This window comes from Rhinichthys klamathensis, unplaced genomic scaffold (assembly GCF_029890125.1).
Source record: "Rhinichthys klamathensis goyatoka isolate OS25496 unplaced genomic scaffold, OSU_Roscu_1.1 h1tg000217l_1, whole genome shotgun sequence".
Classification (NCBI taxonomy): domain Eukaryota; kingdom Metazoa; phylum Chordata; class Actinopteri; order Cypriniformes; family Leuciscidae; genus Rhinichthys; species Rhinichthys klamathensis.
The window spans coordinates 433,095-458,807 of NW_026606742.1; the positions used below are offsets into that span (position 1 = coordinate 433,095).

At 39.5% G+C, this 25,713-nt stretch overlaps 1 protein-coding gene across 1 annotated transcript; it reads left to right on the top strand.

The window, feature by feature from the left end:
- Positions 1–19,193: 19,193 nt before the first annotated feature.
- Positions 19,194–21,839, top strand: LOC130097353 (C3a anaphylatoxin chemotactic receptor-like). Its single transcript, XM_056264148.1, has 2 exons — positions 19,194–19,739; positions 21,146–21,839. The coding sequence occupies exons 1-2, from the start codon at positions 19,194–19,196 to the stop codon at positions 21,656–21,658; spliced, it is 1,059 nt and encodes a 352-aa protein (XP_056120123.1). The 3' UTR covers positions 21,659–21,839.
- Positions 21,840–25,713: the final 3,874 nt, after the last annotated feature.

Sequence of the window (25,713 nt, forward strand, 5' to 3'; positions counted from 1 at the left end):
TGTTAGGGGGGGTAACAGTTTCAGACCCAGGACCAGAGATGATGAAAGAAGACCAGGAGTCGTGATGTTCAATCAAAGAGTAAAATTTACTGAAGAATAGTTTGCAGTTTAATTGGCAGAGTCAGCGTCAAAGTCTCACGAGGAGGTCGCAAGCTAACTCCACCTTACATGAAAATCGTACACCAGTTATACTGTTTTCAAGGGCATACATTACATAAACATTCACTTCTGATTGGCTCAGAAGACATAAAGCCTAAACAATTACACATAGATAGAAGGGTACGTTGACATCAATCAAGATAGCTGTCATCCAAGTCACGAAGATCCAGTAATGACCTCGGAGGGCCCATCGAAAAGCGTCATGAGACCAGCCACCCCATGTCATGAGACCTGCAACATACTGATAAAACCTTCCATCCTCAGAGAGAAGAAATAACAATTACTTTACTTCTTGAGAAATATATGTATGAAAGAAGTAAAACAAATCATAGAATCATACAGAAATTGACCCCTGCCCATTAATAGGGTCAGCAGAGAAACATGATCATATGATGAGGGTTTTCTTTAAGTTTAACACACTCATTAGTATACATACGGACAAAAAGCCTGTATTTAATGTTCTTGCTCAGGGCCACAGAAGATTAGTCCCAGACATCATAAGACATTCATGAAAGATAGGCCTTCACCCAACATTCAGGAAAGAGGTGCATTCAACAGAAGTATGAATAAAAACTATATGTGAATCATTTATTGCGTATAGGAATGATTATATAACTTGATTAGTGCTTATTATAGTAATAATGTAATCATAAAAAAGGATATACATATAGTTAAATTGAAGAGGCAAGGGATTCTGACCCCAACCCTTCAGTCCCCCGTTTTAGACCGATGTGTGGTCCAATACCGCCACGTCTGGTCTATCAAGTGAGGCCACTACGGAGAGGGGGAGTGGTGACGCATGCTTCCCTGACGGGTCACACTTGTCTCTTCACCTCGTCACGGACATGCTGGATACTAAAAAGTCCAGTCCCCGTTAAGAGGCTCTCCCACCTTCCACTCACATCAGGGCTTCAATGTTGTTTTGATCCAATTTGTCCCTCAGGTGGGTCGTGAGCATCAGCAGTCTCTTTTCCTCCTCAGCAGGATTCAGATTTCTGCATGCAGTCCTGCACAGATAGGAGAAACAAAAACGAACACACAACCAAATACACAAACAGAGGAACATCACCCCCACAAGGGCTCCCACAGCATACAGCACGTAGTGCACAAATCCCATGACTAGATCTTCCGATGCTGTCACCAAATCATCCCAAGCTTCTTCCACATATTCTTCTACAGTTTCTGCCATATCTGTGAATATAGCACCAACCGAAAAAGCCAAAACAAAAGCCACCGCAATAGCAGATGGTGCTTCAGAGTCCGACATAAGAGAAGTTCCCTTGGACTTAAACCAGGCAGAATTCAAATACTCATAACCTGCAAATGGATCAGTCGTCTTTACTTGCTCGAGGAAAGCTGTAATGTATTTCTGCTGAGCTTCCTGGGCCTTTACCTGGGGAAAATATTCAGTTTCTTGCTTCAATTCAGTAACACAAAGGGAACCCTCCGCTCCATTACCATCTTGACTCTGATCCACTGGACGCCACGTGGGACCCAAGGGATGCGTCCACCTATGTCTAGCACAGTTCTTGGGAGAAATGTTATACTCGTCATGCAACTGGATCGGACCCAAAAACTGCCGAAATTGTTTTTCCCTATCAAACCACTCATCCCCTATGGCTACATCCTTTAACTGAGGCCACATCCTCACCTGGAATGGTTGATAATTATCCCACAATAACTCCTCATATTTCACTGGTACCAGACGAGTCTTTATTCTAGTATACATCAATTCAATCGTCAATTTAAGCACATGAAGGTGCATCCAGGCAGTCACATTATAAGCCATGGAGGTAGGGCTGTAACATTTCTCTTCTAAATAATCATGCAATTGATCCATTTTAAGAGCCGTTTTATTAGCAAAGCTCCTAACGAGCTCGTACTGATGCAACACGTCATACAAACTAGTCCAAGTGTATCCTGTCTTAACAAAAGAGGAATTACATACTTCCATAGGCACTTCCATCACCTTTACACCTGTGAGTTTTTCCGACATCGTTTTACATTTCTTAACATCACCTGGAGGAAAGGTTTTAACAAACCATTGTTGAATGTTTTCACCTAAACAACGTTCCACCTGTACTGTCTCCTTCCACGGATCATCAAACCTAGTATACTTGGGCCAAGAGAGAGAAAAAGCATTGACAAAAGGCAAACCATTTTTACTGCCATTAAGGTCGAAATTCTTTTTATCAGTCTTATCGATTCGTCCGAATCGATCACAAACAGCACCATAAGACCTGTCTACGTCCCATCGGACCATGTGAACCCTCGTGGGAACTAACACTTTCCATCTCATCGAATCCTTATCCTTCAGGATCTGTTGATACAAGTCTGAACCTGGTTCTTCTCTCACAACAATGTTGCTATGTATGTAACTTTGGACCACATCTTTGACAACCTGATTAGAACCTAATTCAGCTTTAGCTTTGGGCAGGTAATATGACATTATGTGTCGAGGGTCAGGTGCACTAGGATAAAGGGGAAGTTTCACTGGTTTCCCTCCTAAAATCATGTGGGAATCCCCTAATGCTACGGTCTGACGCTTCTTCCGCCCTGCTCTATTCTCATTCTTCATGGGTTTCAACAGATAACTATTAGCCATATTCATCCGTTTGGAGCAGGCAGTGTGGTTTTCATGGGCTATGCTGTCTGGAATCCAACTCATGGAGCTAAAATGCGGTTCATAAACATAAACACCTCCATCTCTCACCCAACGACCTTTTTGCATAATGAGGGTATTACCGGGATAATTTGGGGAGTGACCAAGCCAATAGGTCACTGACTCATTTCCGTCCAACCGATAGCATCTATCGTTTACCTTCTGATACATAGTCGAAATCAAATTTAGACCCTCAGTTGAATTTAGGCATGGGTATTGTACCCAGGATGGACGGTTGTCAGTTTCTTCACAATCCCAATTAGTCGCAAAAGCATGGAATCGACCGGTCCAAATGGAAATCTGTATCCACAGTAGAAATGACAAAGCGATTAGGATTAAACATACAAAAGAGAGCGGGAGTACTAATCTAACAAAAGCCCGTCTCATTTTCCGTCGCTTCTCATTACGCACTTCTTCTTGCAGAATTAGCAGCTTCAATAAGTCGTCTGGCTCAGCCATCTGTAAATGATAAAACAGTAATGCCAGAATTTAGAAAAATCATATACGACAGATATTGAAGAGGTACGATTTATCATGTTATTATGTGGTGGTATTCTGGTTGCAACACCTCTCAAGTGGTTTCACCTGTGACCAATGTCTCCATACTGTACCCAACACACCTCTGTCGAGTAAAACAGATGTATTAGTAGTCAACAGAACTTGGTAAGGTCCATCAAATTTCGGACCCAGAGGAGAGATTATCTCCCTTTGCAACATTACACTGTCACCTATCTCAGGCAACGCAGGCATGTCTTTTTGCTCAGTGTTATCTTTCTCTGCTTGTCGGATACTGACACTAACCCTGGTGTCTTTTAAACAGTTATCCAAAGCCTTCAGATAATTTTGCAGAGCATCTTTCAAAGGCCCTGACGGTCCCTCATGTTGCAGAGGAGCGTCCCAGGGCAGTCGCATGTAGCGACCTGTCATTATCTCAAAGGGACTGATCTGAGTAGTTTTGTTCGGGCTGGCTCTCATACTTAAAAGAATGGTTGGGATAGCAGAGTGCCATCCCTTCCCCCACTCCAACAATCTCTTTCTCAATGAAGTTTTAATCGTCCGATTAGAACGCTCGACAGAACCACTAGACTGAGGACGAAACGGTATGTGGAAGTGTTGTTTCACTCCCATCAATTTCATCACATTCTTCATTACCTTCCCCGTGAAGTGTGTGCCCTGATCTGAGTCAATGTGCAATGGTAAACCCCATCTGGGGAAAACTTCATTCAACAGAATTTTTGCAGTTGCGTCTGCGGTGCAGTTTTTCAGAGGAAACGCCTCCACCCATCTGGAAAACAAATCAACAATCATCAGAATGTATGAAAAGCCTCCACTAGGGGGCAGGGGACCTATGAAATCAATTTGAAGGTGGGTCCATGGCCCCTGAGGTCGAGGGGCATGTCCTAAAGGAATCTTTAGCTTTGCTGGGGAATTCACTTTAAGACATACTAAGCATCTTTTACAAAAGTCATTGCAAGAAGCTCTCAGCTTTGGCCACCACCAGGTTTTTGAAATCATTGCATGTAAATTCTCAGGACCAGCATGTGCCAAACCATGATACAGAGACATTAGTTCAGTTCGAGCAGAAACAGGACAAACAAAACGGTCGTTGAATTTCCATAACCCTTCTGTATTTTTCTTTGCACCTAATTTTGTCCATTGCTCTATCTCTTCAGGGTCATCCTCTGAATAAAGTTCAAAAATGTCTCTAGAGGGTTCACTCTCCTGGGGAGCAAAAGCCAGCACACTCACGCATGTCTCAGTCAATTTTGCAGCCTCTCTGGCAGCAGTATCAGCCGCTTGATTCCCTTTGGCCTCTGGAGAACTGTCAGTGGAGTGTCCCGTGATTTTGATAACAGCTCCTGCTGCAGGGAGATCACATGCAGCCATCAATTCTTTTACCTGGTGCTGATGAGAGATGGGGAGACCAGCCGTGGTTAGAAATCCCCTGCGTCTCCAAACCGGGCCGAAGTCATGAACCGTACCGAAGGCATAACGACTGTCCGTGTAGATATTGACGCGTCTCCCTTTGCTGTGCTGTAATGCTCGGGTTAAAGCAACCAGCTCTGCCACTTGAGCCCCTCCCCCTGAAAGAGAACCACAGTCAACAGTTTCACCATGTTCATTTACGACAGCCCAGCCTGTGAATCGTTTCCCCTGTTCATGAAAGCTGGAACCATCCACAAACAAACTCATGGCATCGGAAAGGGGCTCAGACTGGAGTGGGCTTTGGCTGTCTGTGTCAATCAGCCGTGCGCAGTTATGGACAGTTCCTTCGTCTGGAAGCAAGGAGGCAGGGTTTATAGCAGTCTCAATGTCAATTTGTATCTCCACATTTTTACTCAAAAGAGTGGCTTCCCATTTAGCTCTTCTTTGGTTAGAAATAGATCCTAAACGAGTGTTTGTTAGCAGTTTCAAAATCTGGTGTCTGGAGTGCAGAATCACCTTTTGATGTGTCACAATGTTCTCTGTGGTTTTCACTGCCCACTCGGCACAATCACATATCAGCAGACATGGATGTTGTCCTGCCATGGAAACAGGAATAGGAGTAGAATAGTAGCCTACCATTCCATACGAACTTCTTCCTGGAACCTTTTGACCCAGGGCAGCAGAGTAGGATCTGTTTCCCACCCAGGTCCACAGATGGAACGGTCTGGTTGCATCAGCATGTCGCAGTGCTGGGGAGGAAGCAAGAGTTTCTTTGATACTCACAAAAGCCTCCTCCATCTCCTCGGTCCACTCGATCAGATCTGCTCCAGGTTTTCCTCCTTTCAGTGCCTCTGTGAGTGGTTTAGAAAGTTCAGTGTATTCACAGACATACTGGCGGCAGTAATTCAAAAGACCCATTACTTGCCTTAGACCAGTGACAGTATGTGGCTTTGGAAGTTCAATGATAGCTTTAACTCGTTCAGGGGTGATGCGTCTGCCATGCACCCCAACAATCTGTCCAAGATAAGTCACTTCAGGCAAAGCTAGCTGTGCTTTCTTCAAATTCACTTTGAATCCCCCGTTTTGGAGGGCATTCAAAACAGTTTGGACAGCAGTCAAATGTTTGAACTTAGTTGGACTAGCAATCAGTATGTCATCCACATATTGCAGGACAACCGATCCGTCATTTTCAATTTGTTTTCTTACCGGATCGATGAAGGATGCTAGTACCTGATGAAACAAGGTGGGGCTGTTGCAGAAGCCTTGTGGAAGCCGACTCCAGGTCCATTGGCGACCCCTGCTGGTAAAAGCAAATTTCCCTTGGTCCTCCTTGGCTAAGGGACAAGTCCAAAAACCGTTAGAAATATCAAGAGCAGTAAAATAACAATGTTCAGCTCCTATTTCATGAAGGATAGTTGCGGGGTTGGCCACCAGAGGGTGTACTTTCTCAGAAATTGAATTTAAAGAAGTATAGTCAATCGTCAAACGCCAAGATCCGTCCGCTTTTCTGACAGGCCACATTGGAGAATTAGTGGGAGAGGAACATGGAATGATTATTCCCCGCTCACTTAACTCATCCACAACAATGTCAGCTCCTTCCCTAGCTTCATTTTTCAAAGGATATTGTCGTTTGGCTACATGCATAGGACCTGGGATGCTCAGTGGCTGGATCTGTGCAAGACCACAATCATATTTGTCTTTGGCCCATACCTTTGGGAATTTTGAAATTATGAACTTCCACTCAGGACGAGTTTCAGTGAAACCAACAGGTTCAGCCACTGCACATCTCTCATGGTGGGGGCCAGAGTGAGATAAGCGAATTGTTTCATTGCAGCCGAGCACGAGCTTATCTTTTGAAAGCAAAACATCAGCTTCGAGTTCTTTTAGAATGTCAACACCGATAATAGTCCCCACAGTATTCTTCCCCACCCAAAACTCAGTCCAGAACACTTTGTCAGAATCAGAAAGGGTTAGAGGAACAGAAACAGATTTGTGAAACACCTTTTTGCCATTTAGGCCTTCTATATACAAAGTTTCAGAAGTGATCTCAAGATCGAGATCAGTAATCGATACTGTAGCACCCGTGTCAATTAAAGCAATGCATTGCCGGCCTCCTAACAACGCGTTTATGAATGGACGGGTGTCAGCATAATTACTATTACCGGAGGCCGCTGACCCCTAGTCCCCACCTATCAGCTGTTTCAGCTTTGCAAGATCAGCTTGAGACAGAGTGACAGATGGGGAAGCTTCTTTTTTATCATTTGAAGCATTATTTTTGTTACCTCCCTTTTTCCCGTTTCCTTTATTCTTGGGTCTACGGCAATGTTTCGCAATGTGACCTTCCCTTCCACAATTTCTACATTTAGCAACTGACTTGGGACAGGTTCGGGAAGTGTGGCCTAACTCATCACAGTTATAGCATGTCACATCATTGCGGGGAGGGGCCTCCCCTTCAACTGAAACAGCAGCCGCTTTCACAGTGCTCACAGTATCAGCATCGCATGCTTGCATACGGCTCCAGCTCACAGAGCACCAACGGAGCAAATCTGCCCACATTTGGATATCAACAGCACTGTTCATCAACATATCTTTGTATTGCCTATTCAGACCGCCTGTGGCTGATTCGATTACTATAGCAGAATCAAAATCTTCATCATTGTTATTAGCAGCACAGTAGGTCTCATATGCAATACGGAACCGGTCCACATATTCTATCGGGCTTTCACCGGTTCTCTGTTTAATCTGGGTCACACTACTCCACGGAAAAGAACCCCGACCCAGCAATTCTTTCACAGCTGTTTTATAATCAGAATAAGCCACACAAAACTCACCCCAATTTGCAGGGACCCGAGGGAAAAAGTTCACACCCTGGACAGCCCTTAATTTGGAAGAAGGAACTAACCCTTCGACCAGCGACTGGATATCAGCAATGCCTAGATTTTGTTGCCTAGCAACAGCCTCTAGCTTGTCCCATAGACTTTTGTTTGGGTTATACAACTTAAAAGGTTCCAACCCTGCAAGCAAACTGTTTTTCTCAGTGGGTGTGAGTCTGACCCATTGACCATCCTCACATCCTGCACCCATTTCAATATTCAACCCGGCCCAGTTCGTGTGTCGAATCGGGGCGGCGGATGCAGTAACATTAGGTTTAAATGCCTCCATGGGAGTCAGATTAAGATTTTTGACCCCAGAGTTATATTTAGTTTGTTTTGCTTGCACAGAAGGAATCTCTGAACTGTAGGGAGGGGGAGTTGCAACAGCCACATTCAACAGCCCGCGTACCTCAGCGTAGGGCCCACTATTTTGGTTATCAGTCTGTCTGGCAGAGCCTGAAGCGGCAGCCGCCTGAACAGAGTGAGAAGGGAAAGAGGGGGCGGAGGGAGTAGGAACTTCCTCCTTTTTTACAGCCTTTTCTGCCATTTCACACAATGCCTCAAGCCCTTTGCTCAAACTACACAGATCACTGCCTATTTCATTCCCAAGGATTTTAGCCATCCTGTCACGTTGGGCAATTAAACTCTTCCAACCATTAATCATGTTCGGGATTGCCTTTTCAGGGGTTAAGGGAATTCCACCCATTTTACAAATCCATGAATAGGCAAACACGGACAAAAACTTCACTCTGTCAGCCTCTTTCTTTTTTTGCAGCCAGTCAATCTGTTCTGTGACTCCCCAATTAGCATCAAAACCCTGGCTGACCATTTTCTTAATCAGTTCTGCGTATTTTTTTGATTTGAGCGCATCAGAGAAGAGCTGTTTACAGCATGCACTCTCTTCAGCCTCATCACTTTGGTCAGAACAAATTGAGATAACCTTTTTATCTGTCATTGTTGGTCACAGGTGAAACTCACCACAGAGAATGTTCTTAGCAGCAAAAATGTTTTAGCAGCGAATTGAAAAATATGTTTTAAATGACAAGTCTGGACTTCTACACAAAGAAACCACAAAGTATTTTTCACTCACGACTCCCGATCATATATTCTGATCCATGCCAATTTGGGTCATAATTTATTTAAGGGGATCGTTCTTGATGCATCCCTGGCAAACAACCCTGTCTCTGTTACTATATATATATATATATTTTTTTTTTCTAACTAATTTCTCAGTCCCTAACTGCCTAATCCACTAAATTCGGGGATCCCCTTTCTGAGATGGAAGAGATATAGTAGGATCACGGCGCCCTGGACCTTCAATCCAGGGACGTACTCTGCTGGGGTGTTGCTATATCAACAATGCCCAGTGGGGCCCCCACAGAGCACGCTTCGCTTGCGCTGTCTGCTCTTGTTAAATTTTTAAACAATGCTATCAGCGACTTCCTTTTATACTTTAACCTTCAGTATAATTAATCTTCACTCTCCTCATCGGAGTGAAGCTCTTCCGTTCCCCTTCAAATCTCTTCCATTCAGACAGACCTATAGCCTATAATATAATAAATCTTCCTACCTTGTTTGTTGGTTTGCCAGGGGTGTCACCTCAGAATGATTGCCCGCGCATCCGCCACCAAACTGTTAGGGGGGGGTAACAGTTTCAGACCCAGGACCAGAGATGATGAAAGAAGACCAGGAGTCGTGATGTTCAATCAAAGAGTAAAATTTACTGAAGAATAGTTTGCAGTTTAATTGGCAGAGTCAGCGTCAAAGTCTCACGAGGAGGTCGCAAGCTAACTCCACCTTACATGAAAATCGTACACCAGTTATACTGTTTTCAAGGGCATACATTACATAAACATTCACTTCTGATTGGCTCAGAAGACATAAAGCCTAAACAATTACACATAGATAGAAGGGTACGTTGACATCAATCAAGATAGCTGTCATCCAAGTCACGAAGATCCAGTAATGACCTCGGAGGGCCCATCGAAAAGCGTCATGAGACCAGCCACCCCATGTCATGAGACCTGCAACATACTGATAAAACCTTCCATCCTCAGAGAGAAGAAATAACAATTACTTTACTTCTTGAGAAATATATGTATGAAAGAAGTAAAACAAATCATAGAATCATACAGAAATTGACCCCTGCCCATTAATAGGGTCAGCAGAGAAACATGATCATATGATGAGGGTTTTCTTTAAGTTTAACACACTCATTAGTATACATACGGACAAAAAGCCTGTATTTAATGTTCTTGCTCAGGGCCACAGAAGATTAGTCCCAGACATCATAAGACATTCATGAAAGATAGGCCTTCACCCAACATTCAGGAAAGAGGTGCATTCAACAGAAGTATGAATAAAAACTATATGTGAATCATTTATTGCGTATAGGAATGATTATATAACTTGATTAGTGCTTATTATAGTAATAATGTAATCATAAAAAAGGATATACATATAGTTAAATTGAAGAGGCAAGGGATTCTGACCCCAACCCTTCAGTCATAGATTCTCTCATGCCTTCAAACTCCTAATTGCACGAAAGACAAATGCAATTGGAAGGTCTTTGAAAATGACAAATATCTTGAACCCAGTGAATTTCTTCCATATCATAATTTTGATAATAAATCGTCCACACCCAGTTTGTGCTCAGAAAATTTGCCCGAAAACAAAGTTTGTGCTATGATATGATACTTTTCTGTTTATCTGCTCTATACCTTGGGATGCTTTATGATGGTGTTATACTTACTTGAAGTCTTTTTAACAGGCTGAAAAGAGAAGAAATAACATAATTCGGTAACACTTTTTACAATAAGGTTTCTGTTTAGTTTTAGTTAACATGAACTAACAACGAACAATACAGATCGAGCATTTATTTATCTTAATCAATGGTAATTTCAACATTTACTGATACATTTTTAAAATCCAAAGTTCACATTTGTTAGTGCAGTGTATATAAACTAACATGGACAATCAATGAAAAATTAGATTTTTACTAAAAAAAATACTAACAAAGTTACTCATTGTTAGTTCATGTTAGCTATAGTGCATTTAGTAATGTTGACAACTGAGACCTTAAAAGCATTACCAATATTTTGCATAGAACTTAATTAACTATTAAAATCCCAATGATGATCTTATTTTAAAAACTTATTTTTACTTGTAACAATATTATTGCAATATTTTTGGGATTCATTTAGGTGTGACTATCATTTAGGTGGTTTTAGAAAATGAATTTGACATAAAATACATGTATAATAAGAGTTAAATAAAAAAAATGTTTGCAACTGAGTCAATAAACCTGGAGAAATGCCAAAGGGGTCAAAGTTGACTGGTGGTTAGCATAGCCTCATTAGCCCCTGCTGTTGGATCCTGTAACTACAACATATTACACAAAATGCAGCTTTCTCTATTGGTGGCCAGTCATAATTATGTTTTCTAAATAAATAATTTAACATATAATTAAGTAAATCACAATAAATTCTGGCGGGGGGGGGGGGGGGGGGAGGGGGTGATGCGTTAGCAGAGCTACTGCCATGCTGCTGGATATATCTTTCCCTAGATATATTATAGATCTTTTTAAACCAGTCAAACCCTAACCTATTGTTTCTCAACTCATTCCGATTCACGTCAGAATGTGACCTCTTATGTTTACTGGAAACACTCCATTACACTCACTCCCTAAACCTCACTCCCATCCGGGTCAACGGCACCAAATGCAACCGGTCCTACTCGACCCGCTCCGAGCGGGATTCGAACCAGTGTCTCCGGCATGGGGGGAGGGCCACTTCAGGCCAGGGGAGTGAGGTTTACACGCACAGCTCTTACTCATATTTAAAAACAGGCTAAACATCATGTTATGATGTCAAAGTTCTTGCTGTTTGCAATCTTTTTTTTAAAACTCACCTTTTGTATTTGACCACATCAATTGCAGTAATGAGAATTAAGAAAAGCGTCAGAAGTCCACATGTAATGTACAGTGCAATGGAGCACTGGCTACCTGAATCAGGCAGGAAAAGAGAAAAAAAGGTTTAGCTGATTTTACGTCATATTATGACAAATAAAACAGCTTATTTACTTGCATACCACAAGAACACCCAAGGAGATACATAACTCAAGTTCACACAAAGCACATTACTTCCACATTGCAGTTACACATGGTCTGAGAATGAACATTCTTAAGGTTAGCAAGTTTACACATCAACGAATTGCCCACTGATAATCATACAAATGTATTTTGATGTGGTTTGGTTGTAGTTTCTGAATTTAATTGCTTGTTTACACCCATCAAACCTTGTGTCCAGTTATTCCTCCCTATGCAGCCACATCAACACTGCCATCCAAAGAATTTGTCATGAATCACCTTCATCATTAGTGAAGCATAGATGAAATCACTGTACTAAAGTGATTATGGGTCAATGACACAGAAAGATGTCCAAGATGATGAAAAGAAAGCATACAGTAAACTCCTAGACATGTAAACAAGCAAACAAAAAAGTTTTGATTTAAGCGAGTATTTTCCTTGCCCCTTAAATTGAATACACATGACGGTATTGAAATAATATTCTTTCCTGTTTTACTTACTAGAATTCTCCAATGCTCGCTAAGATTTGACATGATATGTCTTGTGTTTGATTTTGAGTCGATTATTCCTGCAACAGTGCTTGCTTGCTTGCTAATAAAAAGAATCGAATTAAATATAAGCTATATTATATTATATTATATAAGCTATATTATTTAGCAACATTTTGTATATCTATACAAATCGATACAAAAAAGAAGACATAAAATGCAGTCCAATCTGTTCAGGGATTCAAATAAATTGTGAATGATTGATTAAATGAACCAACCAAATGAATCAGATCACTAAAATGAACCGGACCTTCAGATGCTTCGCGTAAGAAAGAGAATTGATATTTTAGCCGCAGGTCGCTCAGTTTTCTCATGTTACACTAATATTCTATTTGCTAGGAAAAACCCAAGGTTCTGAAAAGAAATGGTAAAGTTAACTAACTTAGTAAAGGTGCTGCTAAAAGCAAGATATTTACTGTTTATGCCCACAGCGACAGCCCTCGATTGGTCGGCCCCGTGATTGTTGTAGACCTTGCAGACATACAGACCCTGAACATCACTTCTGGCTATTATTGTTAGAGTCTGTCCTTGATTCTGCAACACTAGCTTCCCGGATCCACTGTCTTTGTACCACTCATAGCGTCTGACAGCAGGGTTGGCATCACTGTGACAGCTCAGGATCACCACATTGCCTTCAGACACTGGACCCGATGGACTCACATGGGCTATGGTGTTTTTGGGAGCATCTGAAAGAGAAGATTGACCTGTGTCCTTTAATTGTACATACTATTTCATACAGTGGCATCCAAAAGTCTGAGACCAGTATAATACATCTGAGATTCAAAATATAATTTTGGTAACGCTTTAGATTACAGCCCTGAAAGTACTGCGTAATTAAAGCGATTTTACAGCTTAACTTTTGGTAATTATAGTGTACCTATAACGTACTTACAATATAAGCATAAGGGAACAATATTTTAAGTTTGGGGAATAAAGGGGTAACAACCAGGAGAATTATTTATACTGTAAGGATTATAGAACTAAGGGGTATATATTCTACTATTATGAAACAACAATCTTACATTTGGGAGCAATTTAGCGAGAACATACACTGCGTAGCTGCCTTTTTGAAATAATGGTGAACCAGTACATACTGTATAGGCTTTTTAAAAATTACAGGGTACATATCTATGCATTTATAATGTAATCTTTTTTACAAAATTGCACTGAAAACGAAAACTATTGCAACATTTGCTTAAATATTGGGGAAAGATACTCTTGTTTCATGTAGTGGTGCTTGTTACCCCCTTGTTCCATGTAGTTACTGGGTAAGTGTGACATCGGGGGCTGTAAATTAAAGTGGTGCTTGTTACCCTCTTGTTCCATGTAGTTACAGGTGTAAGTACAATAAAAATGCATACACAATCTTATATCACTGACTCAGAAACCTTTATTTATTATACAAGCACCACTTATCCTGTAACCACATGAAACCAGACATATTTCCCAGTATAAAAAAAAAAAAATGCAATAGTCTTAGCTTTTCTTGCCTTGAAACATGTTAGTCCAAACTTAAACATCTGCACTTTTGCTATAAAAAAAAACATAATTATTACAAAAAGGTACTGGATTGAAAGGTATGTTCGCGCTAAAATGCTCCCAAGATTGTTAATAGTAGAATAAGTACCCCCTAGTTCTATAATACTTACAGAATAAATATATATTTTTTTAATTCTCCTGGTTGTTACCCCTTTATTCCCCAAACTTTACATATACTTACATGCAAGTACATTATAGGTACACTATAATTACCGCAAGTTACACTGTAAATTCCTCTTAATTACACAGTTCCGGGCTGTAATCTAAAGCGTTACCATAATTTTAAATAAACAGAATGTCTTGAATAAAAAAAAAATTCAAGAAACACTATGATGTTAAATGAATAATAATTCACATTCTGCACTATTTCTAGGTCACCAATCGGATAAGTACGTTTTACAACAATGAATGGCCCTGTGCCAAATGGCGCACACTTCATGTTCACTTGCGGTCTTGTGGACTTACGGCCCAATTTCTGTGTTCTGCTACGTATGTCCGCGAGCCTTTCAAATCACACTCCTTAGGTCATGAGCGTGGAAAGACGGTCTCTTCGATGTGTCTTCGATACGCACTTTTTCTTACAGTATGGGCTACTATTCTGGTGACGAAATTGGCGTCTCGCTACGTGGACCCACGCGTAGCCTATACACGTAAAAACCGGAGTAGGCTACTACCCTATCCACCTTATTTTTCAAAGCGGAAGTTAGGTGTTCTCTGTGAATGCGCGAGACTTTCAATTTCTGAGCCGCTATAGGGTAATAAGGAGAAAAATATATCGAAGTACAGTAAACTGTAAAACAGTTTGCGCTACAACCAGCGTGTTTAATTGAGACACTAGCCTACATTAATATGTAAAAAATACCAGTTTGCAATATCAAGCAGCATAAGGAGCTCTTTTGTACAGCTAAAAATAACTGGTAACAAATGACACCGGAAGCAAGACACATTCAAATTATAAATGGCCGCAAAATAAGGTGGATACTTTGGGCTTCAGTGTTCCATTTGGGATAGGGCCAATATAATACATAAAAATAATTGCTTTTATGCATGATTGCTTTCCTTTCACTGTTTCACTTACAAAGCACTCTGAGGGTAACGCTGGTCTCAACTTGTCTTTTGGCACCCTGGGAGTACAAAAGAGTGCAGGAGACTTTAAGGTGGTCATTTAGAGGCGTAGCATTGAACATCTGAGAGGATACCAACGTTTTCTGTCCGAATTCATCCTCCTTAAGAAGAAAACAAAGTTTAAAGCATCAGGACGCAGAACTGTAGTTTACAATCATCATGATTTGCCTGACGTTACATTTCACCTGTAGGGCTGGTGTGAGCTGTTCTCCTAGTTGTGGGTTCCACTGCATCCGAGGTTGTATTGAGGGACATGAGATCACAGTGGAACAGGTCAATGTCAACTCGGAGCCCTCTAGAACTTCCAGCACCTGAACATGTGGGCTCAGGACAGGCGGTGGAACGTCTTGGAATCAAGAATAGAGTTAAGACATTATCATCATAATGCCCCAACCCACTCCCTCCCAAAAGAGGCATAAAATAAGGATTCCAACCTTTATGGACTGTGATGTTCACTCCTTGCCTAAAAGTATACATGAGAGGTTCAGGACCCTGAAGTCTGAAGAAAAACATGTCACTGAATCCAGCAGAAACGTTGTGAAACACTGTAGTGCAATTTTTGTTTAAGATGTTGCCAATCACATTTCCTTTTTGAAACAACTCCGGACTGAGCACGATTGCTCCATCTATGGTTGTTTTTTTCCACATCGCCTCTACAGAGTTGTTTAGGGACTTTTTGAATGAGTCGGGGATCTCAAACTGACATGGAATATGAACACAGAAGCCATTTATCGCATCTATATTCTGAGGCATCTTAATTTCCCACGTGTTGCTTTCAGCACCTTCATACATAAACACATACGACATGTTCTACATTAGTTTAATACATGCCAAAGCATTGAGCGGCTTAACTTTACAGCACAATAGAAGTGCGAGTTAAACTGACACCCATCCTTATAAATAGCACCATTTCGACATAAACACTCATTCAGTATTTGTTCATTAATCTAAAACTATTTAGGCTTATATTTCAAACCCAACAGATCAACAACACCAAGTCTCTCACCTCTCAATATCCAGATTATGATAACCAAGATTTTAGGTCCACTCATGCTGCTGAAATCTGAAGAAAAAGAAAAACAAAAACATATGAGCAATTATATAAGAAATACAGATGTGGCTTTCTAGGCTTTGTTCCTTTTTTTTTTTTTTGTGGCTTTTTCACTTTGTGTGTAGAACAAAATTGGTACATACATAGATTGTTGAGGAACACTTAACTTAAATTATTAGATTAATACTGTTTATTACTGTTTTTTTTTTTTTTTTGAAATCAGAAATAATCAGAGACTTTTACCTGATGCAGAGCTGTCAGACAGTCACTCAGAAACTTCACGAATTACTGGAAACGGGAAGTTTCACCATTAGTTTTATCTAAAACATTTTACTATTACAAAAAAATGCTAAAACAGGAAAACATTTGTTCTTCCTTTTAGGGTAAAATATGTTTAAAAGGAATTAACAGTTGTGTGAATTGAAATATGGTGCGAAATCAACATCGATAATTCATGTGAGATTTTTTTCTATGCCTACACACACTTTCCTTCTTGAATATGTTGCTGTTTTAAAATTGTATTTCCACAAATGTGATTTTCTATTGTTTTGAAATGTTTTTAGACATAACTTAAGCTCTAAAGATGTCACTTTTTCCAAACTAACCCTCAAGCTATACTGTAATAAAACAATTTCAACCAGTTGATAAGATGTATTGCCTTTCAGGGCATCATAGCTTACTTTGACATTTTGGTCATTTAAACTATTATTTTCTTCACATTTCACATGACAATTAATCAACTCATTTGACCTTAAACCACTTATCTATCTATTATCGCCCACATTATTATGAAAGGTCAAACCACAGATTCAGAGTCTTCTGTCTTCTGTAATACTAAGTCTCAGCAGTAAGTGGCAGCACAGTTCAACATTAAGATATTGATGCTCCTCCAGATATGTGGGGCAATTCCAATTTCTCATATCTAGTTTCCCTTAAAACCACTTTCACCTAAAACCAGTCACCCTCAAGTTTCTCTCCCTCATGTTGTTCTAAACCTGTATGTGTTTCTTTGTTCTGCTGAAAACTAAAGAAGATATTTTGAAGAATGTTGGGAACCAAACAGTTGTCAGTGGTCCCCACAGACATCCATAGTATTTTGTCATACTATGGAAGTCAATGGCGACCAGAAACCGTTTGGTTCCCAACATTCTTCAAAATATCTTCTTTTGTTTTCAGCAGAACAAAGAAACACATACAGGTTTAGAACAACATGAGGGTGTGTAAATGATGACACAACAACAATATTTTTTTCAATGACCGTATAGTGGTTCTAATGCCACAGCAATCAAATTAATTTTAGTGTATGGTATGCTAATAGTCATAATTATTAAATATAAACAGAAACAGCAATCAACCCGTTTCTGATATGTGGTTGGATACAAAAGTCATGGGAATTCATATCAGCATGTAGGCAAAGACACAATAAAACAAGCAACACTGACAAAGAGAAGACATGGAAATTATTCACATGCAAACATATTGTATGCTAGGGAAACCACAAGATCTTGAACAGATACTGTTAATAGCATATGTAAAACATTGTACAATAACTCTTGTTGTTGTTAGTAGTAGTAGTGGCGTAGTACTGGAGTTATTAAGCACACATTGTAGATAGACACATGATTGAACATCAAAACATCTGAATTTTGAAAGTAGTGATACTTTCAAAATTCAGATGTTTTGATGTTCAATCATGTGTCTATCTACAATGTGTGCTTTATAGACATTAAAGTAATTAGATATACATAATATGCTTTAACTCTCCCAGAGGCAAAATTGAGTAAACACACACATATATTTAGGTTTCTGTGTTTGTTCGTGTGAATGTCTCCTCCCTCTTCCTGCTTATCTCATGTAGAGAAAACGAAAAAGGGGAGAAAAGGTTTCAGAGAGATGGAGAGCAGCTGGAAGTGATGTCATTGAACCCTTCACTTATGTATTTGCCTGCACACTGAACATATCAAAACCCTGATACACATTTCCTGCAACACATTCACAAATTACTATGCGGTGGTGTTTCCTCAAAGACTGATTCATTGAGCAAACCTTCATTGAGACTGTCTACAGGTAAGAACACCCACAACAATTCATAATCAAGTTGTTTGTAAGTCTTTATGATTTTATTTTCAGGTTGTGTGATCATTTTATTGCATTTCTGTATTTTATATTAATGTGATTTTAATGAGAATTTTAACATGGTTTATTCACATTTTTTTAAATTAATATATTCTACTGTTCTTTGTTTTGAAACATAAAAGGAGAAACACAACTAACTCTGACACAAGAGAATTTTTCAAGCTATTTTTCAAGAAGTACGTTTTTTTTTTTTTTTTGCCGGAACATATTTAGTTTGAGTAAATGCTGAACGTAATGGGAATAATGCAATAAGATGTTGTGACCTCTCATGATTCAGCAGAGCAACTCAAAATATATAACACCGGTTTTATATGCTGAAACCTTTTAGTTGCCAGACAACTCATATTTATCTATATGGTGTAACTCAGTATACGAGCATGAAATTACACTTTGATAAATTGCTCACTAAATGACATGTGTACCCGAAAGTGTCTTCTCCTACGCATGTTTGCTAACGTTTAGTGGAACACATCAAGATTGCAAGTTTTATTAAATGTTAAAAAAAAAAATTGGGGGGGGGGGGATTCATGAAGTTTATTTTTAAGACATGTAAGAATCTAAGCAGCTGTTTCCATTTAAAAACACTGGTTTCAATTCCGCTTCTGTATTTTGTTAAAGGGTGAAAGGTTCAGAGTTTCCCCCCAAGAGATCAGTTAACATTTCATAAAACTTGCAATCTTGGTGTGTTCAACATCCCCATATTTTTTTTTTTCCAGACAGATATTTTAAAACAGACTCTGAGTAAGAGCTGGGTGGCTTCTGTCATGTGATCAAACTTTTATGGCTAGTTTCATCTATATTTAAAATATGTATACAAATTCCAACTATATTTAAACATTTTAATAACCACCCCATATATACACAAAAAAAAGTCTTGGGTAAATAAGAGAAAATACTTGTAGATGCAGAATGTTATGTAAAAGGTCATATTTTCTCTAAACATTTTAAGAACTTCATTAAGTGAAAACATCATAAAGACGTTCTAAGAGCGTCTTCTCTCAACATAATGAGAATGCATATCAAATATTAATAATGTTATAAGAATGTTCTATAAATGTTGTTTTAAACTTTTATTTTTTCTCACAGAATGGCCTTCAATACAACTCTTTTTATTCACGTCTCCCACCCGGACGTCTTTGAGAAAACTAAAGTGGACATTGATGCCATTATGGATATTATTACCATTGTCCTCTACACCATTACCATTATCTTTGGCATAACCGGGAACTCTATGGTGGTCTGGGTGGCTGGTATCCGTCTGAAGCCCAACGTCACTAACGTATGGTTGGTCAATCTGGCAGTAGCTGACCTGATCTTCTGCCTGACACGAGTCACTTCACTCCTCAAAAAACTTTTCTATGACCACTGGGCTTTTGGGGTCTTTCTCTGCAAGTTCAATGGTTTCTTCAAGTACGCCAACATGTTCTGCAGTGTTTTCCTTCTGGCTGTCATCAGTGTGGATCGAGCGCTCTGCGTCTGGTGCCCAGTTGCTACTAGGAAACGACGGACGTTATGTGCAGCTCGTGTGGTCAGTGTGGGAGTTTGGATTGTGGCGGGGATCTTTAGTTCACCGTATTTTGTGTACCGGCAGGTCTACCCTGGTGACAACAACTTGACCAAGTGCTCACTGGAGGTCAGGACAACTTTGCAATTCTGTCTGAATTTCTAAATTGTTTCCAATTCACAAATCTAAACTCCATATCTTAATCTGCAATAAATAAATCACTTTCTCAGCAGACAAAACAGGTAAAAATATTATAAGGCTAATATCAGAAATAATTCACCCAAAATAAAAATTCTGTCAACATTTACTCATGCTCGTGTCATTCCTGGACCCTCAAGTCCAGCTTGACTTTATGTACACATTGTATTTTATTATAATGACTTTATTTCTCAACTGAACACTTTGGATAGCGATGCACGATATATCGGCCACCATATCGGTATTGGCCGAAATATCTTTATTTTTAACGTTATCGTTAAATTTTTTTTAACGATATATTAAAGACGATAAATAATAGATTATTTCCTTCAGCTGAGACACTTCAGATGCTAACTGTTCGTCATGATGGCTTTGAACTGCTTGAAATATGATTGGAATCACTTCTGTCATAGTCTGTCATTTATAGGCTACATGAAATTATAATGAGAACATTATTATAATTGTGTGCTTGGTACATGGATTTTAATGGTGAGACTTCTGTTTTTGTAATCAGGCTCTCAAAAATGATATAAAAACTTGGATTTAGGTGTATCGACCAATATATCAGTTATCAGCTTTCAGAAGTATCCCTTTAAATAAATACTTCCCTTTAGTACCATAGTTAAAGGGATAGTTCACTTTGAAATTAATTTTTGGTATGTTTTAGCTTACCTCAAGGGCATCCAAGATGTAGGTGTCTTTGTTTCCGCAGAAGTTTCCATTTTGATTTTTTTAGGTCAAACCGTTCTTGTCTGTCAGTCATATAATGCAGGTCTATGGTCACCACCTCAAAGAGCATACACAGAGAAGTCCAAATTAAACATGATTTAATGATTCGTAAATACACATTGATGGCCTAAGACACGAAACGAGTGGTTTGTGTGAGAAAACGAACAGTATTTACATCGTTTTTACATCTTGTAACCACAGCCACGTCCAAGTGATCTGAGGGCGCAGGCGCTTCGGTCTGTGCGTTACAAGAGGTAAAAACGATATAAATACTGTTCGTTTTCTCACACAAACCCCTCGTTTCGTGTCTTAGGCCATCAATGTGTGCTTCCATTTACGAGTCATTAAATCATGTTTAATTTGGACTTCTCTGTGCATGCCCTATGAGGTGGTGACCATAGACCTGCATTACATGACTGACAGACAAGAACGGTTTGACCTAAAAATATCAAAATTGAAACTACTGCGGAAACAAAGACACCTACATCTTGGATGCCCTTGAGGTAAGCTAAAACATACCAAAAATTAATTTCAAAGTGAACTATCCCTTTAATGTGGTTTAATTGATCAATATTCTGAAATCTGAGTTATCTGATTTATTTGTGCAGGTGAAAGAAGCATCAAAGGGTGACAATACAGCAAAGAACGCCTTGTACAGCATTCGCTTCTTATGTGGATTCCTGTTGCCCTTCCTGGTCATCCTGTGCTGCTACATTGTAGCTGCTGTTGGGATACGCAGAACACGGCTCTCTGGCAAGTCAAGGCCTCTCCGGATTCTCGCTGCACTGGTCTGTGCCTTTTTCTTATGCTGGGGACCCTACCACTGCCTACTGCTCGCCAAGATGGTGGACAAGAAGAGCTATGCAGTCAAAGTGGGTCTGCCCATTGCTAAGTGCTTCGCATATTTCAACAGCTGCGTGAACCCTCTGCTGTACTTCTGCATGGGACTAAATATTAGGCAAAGCTTCAGACAAAGCATATCAGGTATTTATCGCAGAGCATTTATGGAAGAAGGCCAAACTGTGCAATCCCAGGAAGGCACTGCCGAAGAAAGCTGTAATTCCATTCCAAAGACTTCAGCGTTCGTTCGAGATAGACCTAGGGGCATGACTAAAGTTTAAAATAGTTTTATTGTTATGTAACTTTTGTTTTTGTACATGATAAACCGTTTATATTCAGAAACAGTGCTTTTCACAAGTCTGTTTCTGTGACCGCTCTAGCGTTAACATGCAAGCCACTTTTAAGCAGCTAATATATTTCCTCGCTCTAAAGCCAATAAACTGTAATAGGTTTCCTGAGAAAGTCTCTTGATTTAGTGTTTAGTGTAATTCACTTCTGCCTTACTTTTACATACTTTTGTTCCTCTTTTCTGATCAAGACATCCTACAGTACTTAATTCACTGAATGGAATTTGATGATTCTATTTAAATGCAGCAAATACGCATTATTTTTTTGATATTCAAACCAACTCACAAATGAAGCGCTTCACTATACCTGTTGTGTTAATAAGCAGCTTGCACTAGCCACATATTGGAAGGAAGCGAATGCTCTGAAAACGTGGCAGCTGACTTGTTGCCTTGCTGCCCTATCAGGCAATGACTTTGCAGGCAGCATTTGCTCACGAAGGTTCCTCACGAAACTGATTTCAGACAGACTTCGTTACGGTTACGGTTTAATGGAATGGTCTACAGCAAAATAGAGCGAGCTTTGGTGAAAACTAAGTGAATATTTAATGACTACAATCGGTCTTTGTCAGACAGGTGGGTTTGTTGTGTGTGGCGTCACCAAGGCGCCATTTTTGCGGTATCGCTACTGACTGTTAAACTGTGAAACTGAGAAAATGCCGTACCACAATAAACTCGATAAAGTTTATTTTATCGTTATTTTGAGAAATTGTCATCCATTCAGAACATAGATCCATATATGAGCTGCCTTCTCCATCCTTTATACCTGGACATTGTCAACTATCTTGTTTATGGTATGAGCGCATATACCAAAAAACAATTTAAAAACTATAAATCTCTTGAAGCCCACGGACATTTCACCAACGGCTGGGTGTAGAATTTATTTACATTCCGACCCAGGGGCGTAGAATTTAGTAGGGACGCTAGGGACGTGTCCCTACCAATATCCAGTGACACTGATATATCCCTAGCAATAATTTCGATCAAAATTTTAAATATATTTATACATTGATGTCCCTGTCCCCACCAATTTCAAAATCAAACCTACGCCACTGTTCCGACCGAAGGACTGCGACAACACAGTAGTAACAGCAAAGATAGGTTTGCTGTAATGATGATGATGGTAATGTCATGTTACAGCCCGTTCTCATCCCAAGGCGTCATCTAACTGACGCTTTTGACCATGCGTCAACATGCCGACGCACATGGTACCCCTTAAGCGTCAATATGAGACGCGCCTCCTAGTGGTCTAACCCTAACCCTACCCCAGACCTAAACCTACCCATAACGGAAGCGTCATCTAACTGACGCTAAAGGGTGCCATGTGCGTCGGATTTAGACGCATGGTCAAAAGCGTCAGTTAGATGACGCCCGAGGATGAGCGTCTCATATTGACGCTTAAATATGTGCGTCGGCATGTTGACGCATGGTCAAAAGTGTCAGTTAGATGACGCCTTGGGATGAGAATGTGTTGCATGTTAAGGATGGTTTGTTAAGTTTGAACATGTTGCGAGTAGGAATCATTTTGAATGATCTAATATTGTACTAATATTCTTTATTGTATTCACAAACTAATGCCTAAGACATAAACAGAAACAGTTCCAATAAAAAGTCATCATCATGAAATAAACTGTCTGACATTGTTACTCAAGTAAATCAATGTATTGATTAATATATTACAATAGATGGGCACAGTGGGAGTACAAACAAAGTTGCATACATTGAAATTGAGTTTAGCTTTGTACATCAGACACATTTCTACACCAATGTTTTTCAACCCTTTTCTGTCTCTATGTCTTTCAAAAATGACAGTTCACACCCAAAAAATGTAGTAAGGCCATTGGCAGATCTGTGAAGTACTTTACTTTATCATCATCATTGTCTCCAAAAGAACTATCAGAAATCCTGTGTTCATCAAATTCACTTTGCAGCTGTCTGTTTTCTTTATCACTTAAAAAAAAAAGAAGAATGAAAAACACAATTCTCCATCAACAGAATACCCCAGCATCGATACCTTACAAATGGCGGCTACACCCATAATGCACTTCGTGTATCACGAGTGTGACATCACCTGACAAAGGCCGATAGTGATTTCTCGCTAGAAATGACATCATAAGTGGAAAACATTGATCAAAAATGTACATTTCACACAAACTGATGACCAACCGCAACTTTCAGACGCCATCTTTATTTTTCTAGCTCAACTGTCACAGAATGGAAAGCACAGGATTGTGGGATATCAAAGGCAGCGAAGGATACATTTATGCTGCCTTCAAAAATCCATCAGATGAAGGTATCTCAGGAGACAGGAAGTGAAACTAACATTGCATTCAGACGTGGCTTGATGCCTTCCGACCTTGGAATGTGTCCTCCGAAGGCAGCATTTATCAGTTTTCGGGCGCAGCCGTTGCATTATTTGAATATCAAATATTGGTCAGATTAGAAAAGAGAGGATCTTTTGTACTGTCAGGTTCTTTTCGTGCACTTATAAAACTTTCCTGGGCTACCACAGAAAACAAAATTTATTTACATTACCGGTACATGCATTTAAATATTAATCACATTAGTAGATAAATTGAATAAAACAATTATAATTGTATTTGTTAGGTTCGTTTAAATGCCCTTTTATGGAAGCTCAGCTGTTATCTGTTATCTTCTCTGACAGACCCCCATTATCATGATTATCTTCTCTGATGACTAGGGGGCTTTTACATGACACTGGTTTCAAAAGTTTTGGTCGCTTTGGGGGCCTGAAAATGCAAACTTTTGAAAACGGGTTTCAAAGTGCAAGGTTTTGAGATGGAGCATTGGTGTAGATTTTTCTTTATTTCTCTTTATGTGTGTATAGATTGTGACTGCAGTCTGATTTTAGTCTTTCAAATTTTGTCACAGAAGTCATAAGTTCTGTTTATGTTGGCAAAACCATTTTAAAGATGTCAGCCAATTTCCTGACTGGTGGTTGAAAGCATTTTGAATCAGATGTTTTCAGTTTAACAAGCAGAAATGCTTCCTCGATGTTGTGTGGTTTTTTATTTATTTATTAATTATTCATTTTAAAAATTGGCTTCAGAGAAAGTAGTTCAATGTGTTTTTTTTTCTTTGAAAAAAATTGTTGTTTGTTACAATTAAGAAGTCTTCATTTCCATTTCCATTTTCTTATAAACTGCCCATATGTACTACTTTTAATGAAGTTGTTGACACTATGTTGATATCAAGCTGTATCAGAAACATATTTCTGCCATCATTTTGTGTTATGATAGATATGATTACAGAAACTGGTGAGTTGCGGCCCGGAAATTGGTCACTGGTCTGTATTGGCAATTAAACCATTTGGAAAAACAATGCAAAATGCAATAAATAACTATTTTAAGCAGATGGCAACATGGGCCGGGTGGCGGGTGCATGAGATACCCTCAGTCTTGAAAAACATGAACAAATTGTGCTAGGTAAAGGAAAACAATACAGACTATAACAACAGGTAAATCAAACTTTTTTTGTTGTCTGGATCTTGAAGCAAAACGAGTTCAGAACTACTAGTTTACACCAGCTTTTGTGGCTTAAATAAAACATCCATTAAAACAATAAACATTCATATATTTACTCTTTGGAGATTTTATAAGTTACGGGGAAGCCTTACACAATCGTTTGAAGCAATTTGGATGCCAATGGGTGGAGGGTGACGTCACTGCCCAGAAATATATTTGTTATTTCTAAAGAGGGTTAATAGATGCAATATTAATTTTAATGGCACAAATCAAGCACAAGCATGTTTTCTGAGATTTTTATCGAAATGGGGTGGAGAGGGACATCTCACAGCTCCTAAGAAATTAAAATATTTTCAGTGTTTTAAGTGCACAAACCAAGCAAATATGAATGGTGCCTATTTGGATTAATTTGAACGACATAATGTTCAATATCTCAAACACCAAACCAGCACAAGCAATCGTTTTACAGCACAAACAACAAACGAATGGCATCGTTTTGGTGATTAA